Source organism: Brachyhypopomus gauderio, chromosome 20 (genome assembly GCF_052324685.1).
Source record: "Brachyhypopomus gauderio isolate BG-103 chromosome 20, BGAUD_0.2, whole genome shotgun sequence".
Classification (NCBI taxonomy): Eukaryota; Metazoa; Chordata; class Actinopteri; order Gymnotiformes; family Hypopomidae; genus Brachyhypopomus; species Brachyhypopomus gauderio.
Genome location: NC_135230.1, coordinates 7,980,230 through 7,995,903, shown reverse-complemented (window position 1 = coordinate 7,995,903; position 15,674 = coordinate 7,980,230). Strand labels below are relative to the sequence as shown.

At 46.0% G+C, this 15,674-nt stretch overlaps 1 protein-coding gene across 3 annotated transcripts in view; it reads right to left on the bottom strand.

Moving 5' to 3' along the window:
* Positions 1 to 15,674, bottom strand: part of cfap58 (cilia and flagella associated protein 58) — a 96,263-nt gene that overhangs the window by 32,140 nt on the left and 48,449 nt on the right. For all 3 annotated transcript variants that reach the window (XM_076983297.1, XM_076983298.1, XM_076983296.1), the window contains exons 14-15: positions 5,565 to 5,676; positions 5,075 to 5,179 (exon numbers count right to left, since the gene is read on the bottom strand). In XM_076983297.1, coding sequence (XP_076839412.1) covers positions 5,075 to 5,179; positions 5,565 to 5,676 — 217 coding nt within the window. The remainder of the gene's footprint in view (positions 1 to 5,074; positions 5,180 to 5,564; positions 5,677 to 15,674) is intronic.

The following is a 15,674-nucleotide window of genomic DNA, read 5'->3' as shown; positions in this document are numbered from 1 at the left end:
GGGATGCTCACAACCTACAGCAATAATGTAGCATATCAGTTATTTTACACTTTGTAATGGGAACACAGGGGCAGGCTGATGGGCATCGATTGGGAGGGTGCACGTGAGCTGGGCACAGTTACAAACCCCAAGCGTCCGAGCGCCTCGCTCATCAAGCCAGCTGACACACACGTGCACACGTAGCACGTGCACATGGGCCCCTGCTAATGGGAGTGGAGGTATTGACCGCCTTATTCTCATGAAGGTGTAATGGATTCAGGGTGGCCGGCCACGGGCGTCTTTCTCACGCAGAGCACGGGGGCATGAATAATGACGGGACAGAGAAGGGGATTACAAGGAGACCGAACTGATCCACGCAGACATTAGAGGTTGAGTGGACATACATGCGAGCTTATTCTGTTTCTGCATACACACATGCATACACACACAGCCTTCGATACTGCAGTGCGGGAAATGTTTCTAATTTCCTAGGCACCCTCATCTGTCTCGCCCATCTTCAGATTCTCAAACCTCTAAGGTAATTTATTATAATCAAACAGTTCATCACATTTACCTTTCTAAATATATTTTATTACCATGTACAAGCCTGGTACACTGGTACACTTTAGACATGTTAATTTCATTTCATTTGGGCAGCTAACCTCATCCGACAATAATGAATATGAACCTGGTAGGTTCCTCTGAATCTGTTCATTTCTGGGTTCTTTTCCAAGTGTTCACAGTTTGGTAGGTACAAGCTGCTCTTCTTCATCACATCATCACACAGCCCATGATGAAAGACTCGGTCCGTGGCTTAGTGACCACGATCGGAGACCAGGCCCGCTCTATGCATCATTCGTTTGTCGTTATGGCAATAGTGGCCTTTGCATCACGAATATCACAAAAGGCTACAACATGCAAATGAGCTCTTTACCAAAATTACAGATGTTTTTTTTTTCTATACTGTGTTATGACCAGGCTGAACAATCATTCAGGATCAGGATTACTGCATTCACGTCATCCCACAAGCGTAAATAATTACTGTACGAATGACGATCGTTATCCATGCCACGTCAAGGGTTGATTGGTGGTTTTTAACATACTGCAAGGCTTGTTGCCATCACAACATGGAGCATTGTCATCGTAGCCGAGGTTCTTTAACTGCATCGTGCAGCTGTATTGGGCAGAGAAGTGCAACCCAGCCATGACCGGAAAATGGCGATGCCCCACCGGGGGCACCCACTGTGAACCCCGCTGCCTTCTCTACACCAAAACCAGACTCATCCACCTGCCGGGAACAAACAGAACCCACCGCATAGAGAGACCATGCCGCAGAGACAGACCACACCGCATAGAGAGACCATGCCGCAGAGACAGACCACACCGCAGAGAGAGACCATGCCACAGAGAGAGACCACGCTGCAGAGAGAGATCACACCGTAGAGAGACCACACTGTAGAGAGAGAGCATGCCAGAGAGAGACCACACTGTAGAGAGAAAGGATGCCACAGAGAGACCAACCCACAAAAAGAGCCCACACTGCAGAGAAAGACCACACCACAGAGACAGACCACACTACAGACATAGACCACACTGCAGAGAGACTACGCTGCAGAGAGACCACTCTGGAGAGAGAGAGTACACCACAGAGAGAGTATGCTACAGAGAGAGACCACATCACAGAGAGAGACCATGTCGCAGAGAGAGACCACACTGCAGAGAAAGACCACACCACAGAGACAGATCACACTACAGACATAGACCACACTGCAGAGAGAGACTACGCTGCTAAGAGACCACTCTGGAGAGAGACTACACCACAGAGAGAGCACATCACAGAGAGAGACCACGCCACAGAGAGAGACCACACTGCAGAGAGAGACCACGCTGCAGAGACCCTCAAAAAAGAGAGACTACACAGAAGAAAAAGAGCACACCACAAAGAGAGACCACGGTGCAGAGAGAGACCACGCCACAGAGAGAGACCACACTGCAGAGAAAGACCACACCACAGAGACAGACTACACTGCAGACAGAGACCACACCTGACAGAGGCCTCCTGAAGGCCTCACAGGAGGAGCTGCTCATCTGTACCGGTAATATCACTTGAACATTCCTAAGATTTACACCCCGCACTGTCAGGGAGAAACAAGGCAAATGCGCACATTTACAAAACTGATGCTTTTCTTCAGCGATGTGTGGACAAAGCACCCAGCCCTTCCGTCTGCATTCGTCAATTAAATAAATTACTCCTGCCTTTTATTGCACCGAAACTATCATCCTTGTCACAAAATAATGACTATTCTTTAGACACATGATTTCAACATCATAAATAGCCTAGCTAATGCACGACCTTCAATTATAGGCTATGATTGTGCAGTAATGCCATTACTCTAAGTGCATGCTTATCTTTTGGCCAGACACTCTCCCGCTACGCTTCCCCTGCAAGTCCCTGTTGCATGCAGGAAGTTTGTCTTTACTTGATCAAAGAGATCACTGGCCTCAATCAATGATGGATGCTTCTTTTTTTCCTTTAGAGGCGTCAGCATAGCCGACGGCATTACAAAATACCCATAATCTGCCTTAAACCGAACACCGTTTAAATCAAAAGCTGAAGGACACCTACTTGACTGGGTATTGTGACGGCCATCCCTAGGGAGGACCTGTCCAGAGTGGTGGGGGGTCGGGGAAGTAAGGATGCTGACAAGGGACAGGTGAGATGGTCCTGCCGCGCTCAGAGCAAGGAAGCTCTCTGCAAATGTTCTCCCCAGAGGAGGAGCTGCTCCAGGCACTGGCATCAAACCCAAAATGTTGCCAGTACTCCAATATCCCCCCCTTCCCCACTCCTAACAGCAGGTTTAAGTAAGTGCAATTCACCAAACTCGGTCTCAGTTCTGCAATAACTACCCAGAACTACCCAGTTTAAATGAGGTCACATGAATAGAGAAGAGTCCAATCTGCCTAATTACTAACACACAAACAAATGTACTACATACAGATGAGAAGAACCATGATTCATATACATCTATTTTAGGCGCAGTTTATTAGTGTACAAATACAGCTGAAGCCTTTCTATGTGATAATAGTACTAGTAGTAGTAGTAGTAGTAGTAGTAGTATCAGTAGTACTAGTAGTAGTAGTACCAGGGTACCAGGCCCCTCCTCCTCTCCACTGCACTTCAGCCTAGCCTCCAAAGCCCCTCCCCCATAGGAGGCCGCCGTGCATTTCAACATTGCTGGTCAACAAACAAGCAGAGGTAAATGTTTTAGACAAGGATATAAAGTAATCTACAGCAATTTCCAAGAACAAGTGCACATTTAATTCAGTGCTTATACGCTGGTTTGATAAGAGAAACTGTCGTGGATAGTGCTAAATGTGCAGTAAACCACTCGTGAGAACATTCAGTCGTGCAGACAGACACGTGAAAGTGTTGGTGTCAGGAGAAACACCGAAAGATGTTTCCAATAACATACAAATAAAATAATGTTACATTTATCATAGGAATAACGTAATGTTAGCCAACATCACAGTAACAGAAATGTACCTAATTCTGCATTGGTTTTGAATCCTGTCAGATCCTGTCGCTAGCTAGCTAGTTTTTTCTATCACTGAAAAACCAGCCACAAACTTTATTCTTATTTTATCCAGGATCAGTCTGATTCTTTCTTTACTTTGCTTTTCTTCATCATCTACGGTGTACTGTTGTTTATCTCCCATTCAGATGAGGTGGACTGAGGGCTAGGCCGAGCCAGAAGAGCTTATCAGAACAGTACTGCTGTCGGGACATAGCAACAGTTTTAGCCAATATGACAAAAGCTGTTTAGAAAAGGTTACATACTGCTGCTTAGACTATTCTGAAGATGTAGAACTCCACGATTAACAAAGACTGATGTATTAATCACTCATCCCAATGCACACATACATACATGCACTGTCAGTCACTTCTTAATGACATTCTGCCTCAGTGCGAATAATGTTTCAATTAGCGCACGCCTCCGTGACCCCAAAGGTCTGCTTGTCTTTTGTCTCTTAAACATGAGCATCAGTCTGCTGCTTAGTCCGCGTAAGATTCCTGGCTGTGCTCGGTTTGAGGTCGTCTTCTTCTTCGAAGACGTGAAGGTCAATCTGGGATGTCCTGCTGCATCGTCATGCAGCGTGGCAGCCCCTATCGACATCGTGCCCGCTTCTAACAGCGACGGGAAAAGAGGTGGCAAAAATGTAGCATGCAGCTGTCCGAAATGCCTCTCCGTTAAAGCGTTTGTGCCATGGGTCTGAAATGAAACCTCGTGGAAATAAAAATGACTTCAGTTCTGTGTCTTCCTTTCCTCTTCTATTATCTTTTATATTCTCTTGCACTGAACATAGCTGCTGGAGATTGGGCCCTGACAACCCTCACTGTTCACCTCACAAAACTGGAGCGCTCGCCAGTAATTCAGCTCCCACTCGACATGACTCCACTCCATAGATGCCAATGTCAGCACCTATAGCTCAGCTATATGGCTTGGCTATGTATTGAGCTTCCCTTCCCTATGTAGTGAGCTTCTCTTCCCTATGTAGTGACCTTTCCTTGTGGACTTCCCTAAGGCTGACTCGCCCATGTAGCACCTGAGGAGCCATGTTCGTGCCACCCATCTGGGATTTACTCTTTCGATCTACAGAATTTACTGATATGACGCCTGCTAAGTGAAAGCAGATGGTTATACACTCTTAATGGGTGTAAAGATCTTCAGAATGAGAACTGTAAATAACTGAATGAAGCAGTAATTGTATGATGAGGAAAACGAAAAGCACAAATCTGTTTCTGGCAGTGAACTCTCATACACTGAAGACATTTGTAGGACAGATGAAAAACATACCACGCCTTAAAGGACATCACAGGCCAAGTACATGAGAGTACATTAAATAAAGCTGTATTGGTCTTCCTCTGAAATCCATGTGAGAGGGAGAATCACTTCTTAAATCCTTTGCAATCGATCACCCCACTGACCTGACCCCACTGATGCTTTATGAGCCATCACCGGGGGCAACAAGGCCCCTGGTGGCCAATAGGACGTGACGGATTGGTCGAAGCAGTGAATGAGAGGAGAGTGTTTACCTGGAGCAAGTGATCTTTCTGCATCACCTCCTCAGTTTTTTTTAGCAGGAGCCGCTGAAGAGTTTGAGTCTTCTGGAGTAGCTCGAAGGTGCTGGGGTCACTCGCCTGCAGGAAAACCATTTAGAGCAAAACAGAGGGAGAGAGAGAGAGAACGAGAGAGAGAGAGAGAGCATTATATAGAGGGAATGAGGAAAAAGGAATAAGAGGAAATGAAAGAGAATAAAAGAGAGATATTGACTGAAACTCTACAACTAAACCTTGAGACTCGAGGACCATTTCTCATAACCTCAATTAACTTCTCAGGCAACTGTGGGACAAAGGCCTGATGTCTTTAACTATCAAGAGAGGACAGAGAACATGTACGTAGAGGACTGGGCCACACATGCCCGTCCACATACACGTCCTCACTTACCACACACATCCTCACACACAAGCACGCCCCCATACACACACCTCAGTCCTCACACAAAAGCACCCCACACACACACACCTCCAGTCTTCTCCAGCGATGAATGTTCATGGGCTTCATGCGTAGCTCCTCCAGGGCTTGGCACCTCGTTTGCTCTTTAAGAAGCTCCGTCTGCATGCGGTTAACCTCTCGCCTGCAGCGCAAACACAACCGAACACTGAAGCCACACGGCTGTGGATCACGACCGACTACACAGTCTCAGTAATGACACTTGTGACGCACCGTCGTGGCTGTACAGCCTGTCTGGCGTTTGGTTAATTAGGTCACAGCAGTCCCAGAATGACCCAGTGTCTGGGGAACGTGTCCCCAACCAACATATTTGCATGAGGCGATGAAAGGAGAGAGCAGGTCTGACGGAGAGAGGGATAGAGGGATAGAGGGAGGGAGAGAGGGAGGGAGGAGGGCTGATAACATCTGCATGAACCTGAGAGCAGTTCACGCCTCAGTAGCATCCAGGCTAACGTTGGACTCTCTGTCTCTGCAGCTCTCTCTTTCAAACACACACACACACACACACACACACACACACACACACACACACACACACACACACACACTTAGTGCCGGTTAATGCAAATGCAGCGGGAGTCAGCGCATGCCTTTGACCCGCTACAGTGGTAATTCACTCTGCAAATAAACAACTTGAAAGCTCCATCTGCCAACTTATTAGCAGTGGCGGCTTGGCAATAGCTGGAAGAGCATAAAGCCGCTTTTCAACCTGAGGAAGAAATAAATAAATATAGCGTATTTGTGTGTGTGTGTGTGTGTGTGTGTGTGTGTGTGTGTGTGTGTGTGTGTGTGGTGGGGGGGCATATTCATATGAGAGATATGAGCATGTGAAGCACGGCTTGACAGAGAGCTAGGAAACGTGCCGCATTTGAGAGGACGGGGAGAGATACAAAGAGCGTGGAATTTGGCGGTTCCTAATGCCAGCTCAAGAAAAAAAAAGCAGCCACTTTAGGTCCTAACTGGTGTATCACACCACCCATTTAGCATCTTCAACAGCAGTAATGGATCACAGTCTCAGGCTTCGGCACTAAATGATCGTACTGATTCCGTCTCCCGCCGATATTAGCCTAGCATGTGAAGGCCTCAGGTCTAACCTCGCAAGACATATAGATGGTGCCAGGAGCCATATACTAACCAATTGAGTGGCAAAGTGTAAACGTATTATCCCTCATTTAAACAGCATGCACCAGGAGTTTCTGCTGCAACTCAAGGAGAGATAGATGATGATAACACATAGCTCATTACTTGAATGCAGCTCATGTTGAATTTATGGGGGTGTTTGCCGTTAGCATGCTAAATCGATCAGCAGAGTCTTTTCCAATAGAGGCAAAAAAATACTATTAGCAGGGTTTAAACTGGTGTCATCAGTCTAAAAATGTAAGTAAAACCAGGGTAGGGTTTTCCTGAAAAACATTTTAAAGGAGCAGTTCAAACAAAAAATACAAACCAAGCAAATAAAATCCAGCTGCTGCTAATTAGTATTATGCTAATGACAACATGCCGATAGATGGATAGTAGCACTTAGTCACTGCCAGCTGTGTAGGAATTTTGTCTGTTCTGATTCCTTCAGGGTCATTTATAAGGCATGTATGTTGGATATAAAACAAGGATTATTCCTTCTGTTGGTCATGGTGTAACATCCGTAGCTGAATGAAGTCAGGCACAGTACTGCGCCTGACATCACAGTGCGGTAGAATCAATGGCTCTTTGATGTAAGGAGGTGTCCTCTAGCGCAACTGATGCAACAATCACACCAACACACCACAAGACACTTTCCGCAGGATCTCATCAATGAATTCTCTACCATTGTCCACTGGAAACTGGTTTAAACCACCACCAATTAGCTTTAATCTTCTGTGGGAAAGCCGAAACAGTGGTGTGTTAACACGATCCAGTCTAAGGAGAAAACTGCACACTGCAAGAGAATTGATACCAGAGCCAACAGACATACAGAAACAGTCAGTAAATTCAATAGTTCCTAAGCTGGGGTTAGATTAGGAGAAAAAAGGGTAAGCGGTTACGTACAACCCCAGATTATTAGGATGGTATAGAGAAAGCAAGTAAAAAGAACAAATAAAGCAATGATTTCTAAACGTACTTTGACTTGAATGCCATTTTGCCAACAAATGCGTGGAATGTTGCTCAAATTAGGTTGAAGAAAGGATTCGTACATTTCCCCTTGCAGGCTGTGTAACATAAAATATTCAAGGAATGTGTAGGCTAGGATGCAGGCCTAAAATGAGTAACGACTCCTCAGACTGCACTGCATCAAGAATCATTATTCATGTATAATCGATATATCCACATGGGCTCAGGATTAGTTTGGCAAGCCTGTCAAGTACTACAATACATGGTTATATCGACAAATGGCAGTTAAAGCTTTACCATAGCAATAGGAAGCCTTATGTTAACCATGCCCAGAAGTGCCGTTGACTTCTCTGGACTTGGAGGTATCTGGTACATAACATCACACGTCGGAATTGTCTAGTGTGGTCAGACGAAACAATAAGAAACAAATTTTGAAAAAATAGACAGTGTGTGCTCCAGACCAAAGATGAAGAGGACTTATCTAGACTGCTACCAGCAACAACTCAGTCAGGGTATATGGTGTCAGTTCCCTTGTGGAAAATGTGCCTTCCACTCCTGTAGTGGCAGCAGTGACGAAGGCTGTGGATAGTCACCATACCCAGGACTAAAACTCAGGTCTAACAGGAAGTAAATGTAAGCTGTGACCACAGAACCAAAGACCGAGCTCTCTGGCATAGCACCCACAGAACTCATTCAATCTCTCTATGTGATGGCATCCATCACACCATCCTCTGGAGAGTGATGGTCTCCATCACACTGCCTTCTCCTCCAGGGTGCACCCCTACGTATGCTATGCATCCTTTCAACATGTCCCCCTGTGCACAGCTGGCCTTTCCCATCAGGACCAAGCCCAAGCCCATCATCAGGGGTCCTCACACAGGGCTTTACCGTCCCCTCACAGCAGGGGTAGGTCCATTAACCTCGCCACCATCCCACCACTGAAGTGTTGTCGTGGGCAGAAGATTGGCCGACCATGTCTCCAGCTGAACAACTCATTTTATAGTTTGAAAAATTAAGCAAGGCGAGGAAAGGAAAAGAGGCAAACAAAACAAGAAATACAAAAACCCATTAAGAAAAAATGGGGGTAAAATCCATTATGTTGAACAGGTGGCACTACATACGTAATTTCTATACAACAAGCATCTAAACCATTCAGTGCTCACAAAATGGAACGTTCATGATTGCTACAGAACAATTTCCTTGCATTTAAATCCTAAACTCTGTGAAGGCATATGCCGTGTTCACTTCTTCCTCCTCCTGCTCCTAGCTTAATTATATGCATTCCTGAACGCACGTTTACCCACGAAATGGACACGTTGTACCGGAGAGGAAACAGGTAAGCATATTGCTCTGGGTTCCATTTTTTATTTATTTGAATCCAAATGTTATGCAATGTTATTCTTTAACTTAACTAGAAATATTTTAACTGGAGGAAAATGGTGCCCTGTGTGCAACATGGCGTCGGTTGCTTCTATTTTATTTACTCGCTGTTTGACTGTCGTTACTGTCACAGTTTAGCTCCGGACCCTTCCTTGTGAGCGTGTTATTACATTGTCTGCGTCCAGTTATGTCCATGTTTGTAGTTCTGTGGGTGTGAGTCCTTTGTTAGCATATTCGTTGGTCTCATGCTCGTCTTTGTCTAAAGTTTGTGCCTGAGTGAGCTACATGTGACAAGTGCTTGCGCTATCGTGCCAGACTTCACCATTGTCGCTATTAAAACGTATATGTTTCACCACAACTTTGTCGTCGTGCCTGCCTCCTCCGCACGTTACAGTTACCATCATTTGGCTAAAGGCACTGATGCAAATATTTAACCATAATAGCTGTTGTCACAGGTATCTTAACAACATGAACATGAGTTAGGAGATCCTACATACAACTAAAAGGCCGTTCCATATTTTCCATGGACACCCATACATATCTCAACAAAACCACATTCTGCATACATTACGAAGACACAGCTGCGGAAGTCTGGGTTGCAGGTGTTGGACTGACACCCTACCAAGGTGCAACCTGTCCCCAATAGAGAATACGCGGGACCGGCCTGCCTGGAGTCCCAAAATGCATCTAGCAAGTACAGTTACACACTTTAAAGACTTGTTTGCAGGAAGACTTGAGATATTTTACTTGGTGTCTTCGGTCCTTAAGCGTCTCTGAAATGTTCGGAAAATGAATGGCAGCCTCGCAAATTGATAAATGCTCTGCTGCTTTATTTTAGAAATCTCATGCATGTTAATTTAATTCGACAGAGACACCCTTGGTGAGGTGGTGCTTCAGTAAATATGTGCCTGCAGAACCAGGCTTACCATGGTCTGTCTAGAGGCGGTAAAAGCACAGCCACTCGTGTGTGTTTTAATAACAGTATGCCGACTCTTTCAACAAGTTGTGAAAATGTGACTGACACACAAGGGACAGCTCTCTCTTTTTGTTCCTGCTTTGTTGGCTATGGGTTTAATTTATGCATTTTAATTGTGATTTTGGCAAAGTGCTTATTTTTCAGCTGTCACTGTTCCAGCAACACAGGCGAATTCAGTTGAATACATCACTGTCCACTAACAGAAAACAAGTCATCCATCTTTTCTTGTCAACATTATAATTCCTCTGGCTATGATAAATAAAGCAGGTTCCTGTGGTGGGTGGGGGGGTTGTTTGGAGTGTTTTCCATACATATGTTTCTTCCATTTCAGTTTGTGTTTTCTATCCCTTTCTCTGTCTGTCATTTTCTTTCTATAGAGCAGTAGTCTCCTTGAAATTCAGAGAGACGGAAAGTGTAAGAGAGAGGCAGACAGAGAGAGGCGTGGCAGGCCTGATTCATCGAGGATGGCAGGGTTGATACCATGGCCTTAAACTTCAATCAGCACCTCTACCAAGTGTGAGACACACACACGAATGTACGGATGCAAACACACACACCTGCACATACACGTACATAGAATCAATAAACTAGCATGAAAATTGAAGTGTGTGTGTGTGTGTGTGTGTGTGTGTGTGTGTGTGTGTGTGTGTGTGTGTGTGTGTGCGTGCTTAAACACAGACCTTTCCCAACACAGGTGCAGCAAAAGCCAAAAGCCAAGAGTCAAATAAACCTCTGTTTTAGCATTCTTAAGAAACACCAATTAAACATACAATGGGGGAGCGGAACCATTGCATTACACTGATTATAGAACTCTCTCACCAAGAAAGCCTTACAATAAAGTGCAAATGTGATCAAAACTACAGAACTAACTCTACAGAACAGCAGAGATGCCCCTTCTCCTCTGGAAAAGGCATATGCAGAAGCCTCAACCATCTTTCTTGATTCAACTACCATCAGAGACATCAGAGTTTGTGGAACGAGGTGCATGGACGTCAGCGGTGCGTGGGTCAGAACGCCCTCACTTGCTGTCAGTATGAGTTTCCCGGGGGCAGCAGAAAGAGCGTTAAAGACAGTGCCGAGTTTGCATAACAACACAGTGGCAACATTATAAATCACTAAAAGAAGGTGCAAAGTGCCCTAAAGAACGTCATGAAAGACAAGCACCCAGATGAAACATAAAGGACAAAGCTTGCTCGCTACAAATGGACTGCTGCCTCTTTTGCGTTTGAATGGCAGTTGCGGACTGGGCCGGTGCTGGTTTGTTGTGGGCGACAGGCGGACAGATGATGTAAAGCCTTTAGTGTTTTGGCTGGCTCGGAGGGAAGCGTTTGGTGTGCTGGGAGCGTGGCTAGCAGCTGCATTTGAAACGGTACTGAAGTGGCGCAAATCCGAAGTGCCCCAGCGTGGTCCAAACGAGCACAAACACACCCACAGCCAAGAGCATGCGCCACAATCTGTGCTGCCGAGACTCAGAGACGGTTCAGAAGCGTCCTGACTTCTGAGCCTTCCGCACGTCTCCATTATTGCCTACACACTCTCTGCCAGTGACAGTGCCATCCCTGGGTTCTCTGCAGTAGGGGCGGTGATTTTTGTATCGCATGTTAATATCGGTTTGACTCTTGGCAGTCGTAAATTACACACTGTCCACTTCCAGCTCGGGGCGTCATTTGGCCATTCGGTTTGAATTATAGGAACACATGACACTGTATTTTGACCTTGGAAAAAAAAGGGACGGTTCACCAGCGGAAATAGTAAGAAGCTATCAGAAATGTCGGTTTGGAAGGAGAGCGGCTCGTTCCGGAACACCTCGTCCTCCCGTTTCGTCAACACAGAGAAGCCACCAGGAAATATGAACTGCTCTGCAGATAAGAGACAAGCCAATTAAGTACTCCGTTCAAGATAACAAAAGACTGCAGAGGTGATACCAATATCTGATGATCCGCTGTATCAAGTAAGGCATAAAGTTCAGTAGCTTTTAAAATGGGAAAGAATTCAACTTTTCCAAGACTGGGAGATAACTGACAGCAGACGTGTCCCCGGAAGCAGTTGGGATCAAATCCGGACCGGTTAAGGTCAAGGCAGCCGTCGGCCGTGAGCACATCAGACAGTTATTTAAAGAAAGTTCTGTTTGGTGCAAAGATGGTCGCTTGTTGACAGCTGACTCGCAATCGTCGTGTCCCCTGTTCTTCACTGTTAAACATATTTCCCAACTCAAAGCGAAACCAAATCGTATTTCACGAAACAAAATTGATCCGCATGTGATTTTACGAGAGCAAAATAAGGTAAGAATTCAAAAAAGAGGCAACGTGTGTATTTTTATTTAGAATCAGAATTTGGATGTGCCACCTGGGTTCTCATACATGGGTGTTTAATTTAACCCAAAGCCTTCACGCTCCACCTGTACAGATTAACCGAGCGCACCTCCACAGTGCTGGATGTGGGAAGCCGCAGCCTTCACCAATCCCACGGAGAACGCACGAACCCAGCTGAGGGTCCGTGCTGCATGAATCATCTGGCTTTAAGTCTTTCAGTTACGTATAATTATACTCTTTGCCGACTTATTTTTTTAAAGCTCGTGATGTGAACTCAGGTGCCTCTGACCTCAGTATGCTGGAGAAAAGCAAGAACAATTAGCCAACATTTAGACAGCATCAAGGTCAAGTTTGTCTGGTTCTTATTTAGCACCAACGCCACTGTGAGGTTGAGAGAGGAGCTGGCGGGAAGAAGAGAGAGGAAGGCGGGAAGCTGGCACCTAACGAGCCGGGAACTGGGAGCAACATATGGCGCGTTTTGTATCGTTCACCTAGCACGACTAGCGGTGGAAGGGAGACCAAGGGAGAGTGAGGGACCCTGGGAAGGGGTGATGAGGGGAGGGAGTGAAAGAGAGATGGGGGAGAGACAGAGAAAGGGAGAGAGGGTGAGGGAGCGAGAGAGGGAGAGAGAGAGAGAGAATGAGAGAGGGAAAGCCAGAGGTGAAGCTAGGGAAACGCAGAGAAAGGGGAAGAGACATGCATGGACCATAGAGAGAGGAAGCATGATACAACCCCCAGGCCTAAGAGGAGAAAATGTGAATCTGATAACACATTATGTGTTTGTCCTCCAATACCCACATTCATATTTCTTTCTTTTTTTCTTTCTCTCTCTCTCTTTTTTTACATTTTGGGCCAAGAAGCTCCTATTACCATTGCCATGCCCATTTCGCCAAGCTGCAATTATGCAATTTCTGTGAAAGAAAGAGCGAGAGGAGCGTGGCGAGTGTGTCGTTTGCGTCCTGGCTGACGAGCACTGGAGAGACGAGACTGGCAGCGTGACGCTCTGCGCTCACGGCACCACTGTGATTAATTAATGAACAATGCATGTAAGCACACACAGCGTCATCTTTACTCAAACGCCTTTACTGCCTAGCGAGCCTTTTGAAATCATTTCAAATGGAAAGAACCTCTCATTAAAGCTGACAAACATGGACTATGACAATTTTCTTTAAAAATGCATCAAGAGAAGCACACAAGCTCCTGCGAGTCCCCATGAATACAAATGCAAATACACGTTTAAGGATATGGACAGATACAGATGCCAGTAAATGCATCATGCATATTAAAGAATATGACTAGTAGGAAAGACATATGGCATTCTCCTTTATATCTGCCTCCAGTTACAATAATCATAATCATCAGGCCAAATACTGTGTAATAAAACAGAAAACTATATCCAAAGAGGCGTGCAGTCATACTGGCATTCATCTATGTTAAAGTCTGTTAACAACTTAGATAAAGGTATAATGAATTTTAGCCAAATGAAAGATACAGTCTCACTACAAATATCTAGAAATTAAAACACTTTATTTTTAAAATATAAATGTTTAGCCCCATTGGCATAGGTTTTAATCCATAATTCGCAGACGGAGCCAACAGAACCCATTTAGCAGCAACTCCCAGGAGGTTTGCAGAGGGGTTGTTTACCTCACAGACTGTTGGGCTTGCATTCAGAAACTTGCGTGCGAGTTCTACTCCAACTCCGTCCGTCCGCGTGCAAGGAAACCCACTTGTAGGTCTGCCACTTCTCAAAACACAATCTGTGGCTTCACCACTCAACGTCCCATGGCACTGGGGAAAAGAAATCGGCACTGAACTGTTCACGCGAACTCAAGTGAGTTTTGAAAGTTGGCAGCACTCAAATTGAATTGACCCTGCCAATGCTAGCCCACGCGGGCGAGTTAGCGCTACAAAGCTCCAGCTGAACACCACTGCCAGTTGGAAACGCTTGCAGGGCTCATCCACATATGTGGGGACTCTTTCGGCGGCGAGCCCTGATTCTGGATCAGGTTCCTGTGTAACATAATGGGGGTCTCTGTCGTCGGATCTGACCTTGTGTCGGTGTTTTCTTGACTGCGGCAGGGAAGGAAGACTGTGGGGGAGGGGTGGTTTCTGGAAGAGCTCGTTGGCACCAGTGCTTTATCATCATAATACCCAACAGCCCCTGGGGATAAGCAGAATGTGTGGATCTGCTCCCTCCATTGATCCCAGCCTTCACTGGGTCTTCCGTCGCTAGCACTACGGTACCGACCCCCAGTGTGGGCAGTTTCACTCAAAACACCACGCACCTGAGGGCCACAACCGTGACACCTCTTGGCCCACTGTAAGGTGCCGGGGTGGGATGGGGGGGTGGTCCAGACGTGTCTCTTGATAGGCCGTCGCACTGAGCCCACCCTAATATCAGCACAGCATGCTAACGGACGTAGGAGCGCACACAGAGAATGAACAGAGTCATTAAAACCTGCTGAATGCAGTTCGGAGGCTGGATCCTGCTCCAGAGGGAAACAATCTGCCTGGAGCAGCCTACCAAGAGTGCTAATCTAGCATCTGCTCCTCCGGCATTTAATAATAAATTCATTATGATAAGAGCGGCACAGGCTGACCTTAAGTCAGCACTCCTGATGACCCCAGAGGATCATTAAGTCTTGCCCAGTGTATCTCTGAGTTGGTGCTCAGTCCCCGGAGAAAGTCACCATCCTGCATGTGGAACAAGAGGGAGTGATGAATCCGTAACGAACCTGATTGGTCATATGATGACAACAGTCTTCAAAAACAACCGTTTGGAGCTCTTAGGCAGCTGCTTGTTATATGAAAGACATCAAACTTAATGCTAAATGTACACCACCCCTGAACTCAGTGCTTTGATAGCCTTGAAACTCAAAGCCTTGGTCCTCTTTGGCAGAGTGAATTAATGAATGTTCAATTTATATAGCGCTTTTCAAGATACCCAAGGTCACTTTACAGTTTTAACACAGGTGCAAGTCTTACACGACCAATCACACGCTGGCAAGAAGAGGCAGCCAATTGCGCACAGCGTACTCACTAAGGGAATCCACAGCCTCCAGGGGACTGAATCAGGGACAGAGCGTAGTGACAGAGCACCATCCTCCACTGGGCACACAAGCTCCACCTCCATGTTTTTGGTCTGTGGGAGCAAACTGGAGAGCCCAGAGGAAACCCACACAGACATGGGGAGAACATGGAAACTCCACTCAGATAGGGACTTGAACCCAAGTAAACGTGCTAACCACCAAGCCACCGTGTTGCCCTATTTGGCATAGAAGGGAATTTGTATATCATTGTCATCCCTGTACATTTGATATAGTCAGAGACCCACCCACAACAGAGCTGAAGATACCAAGATCA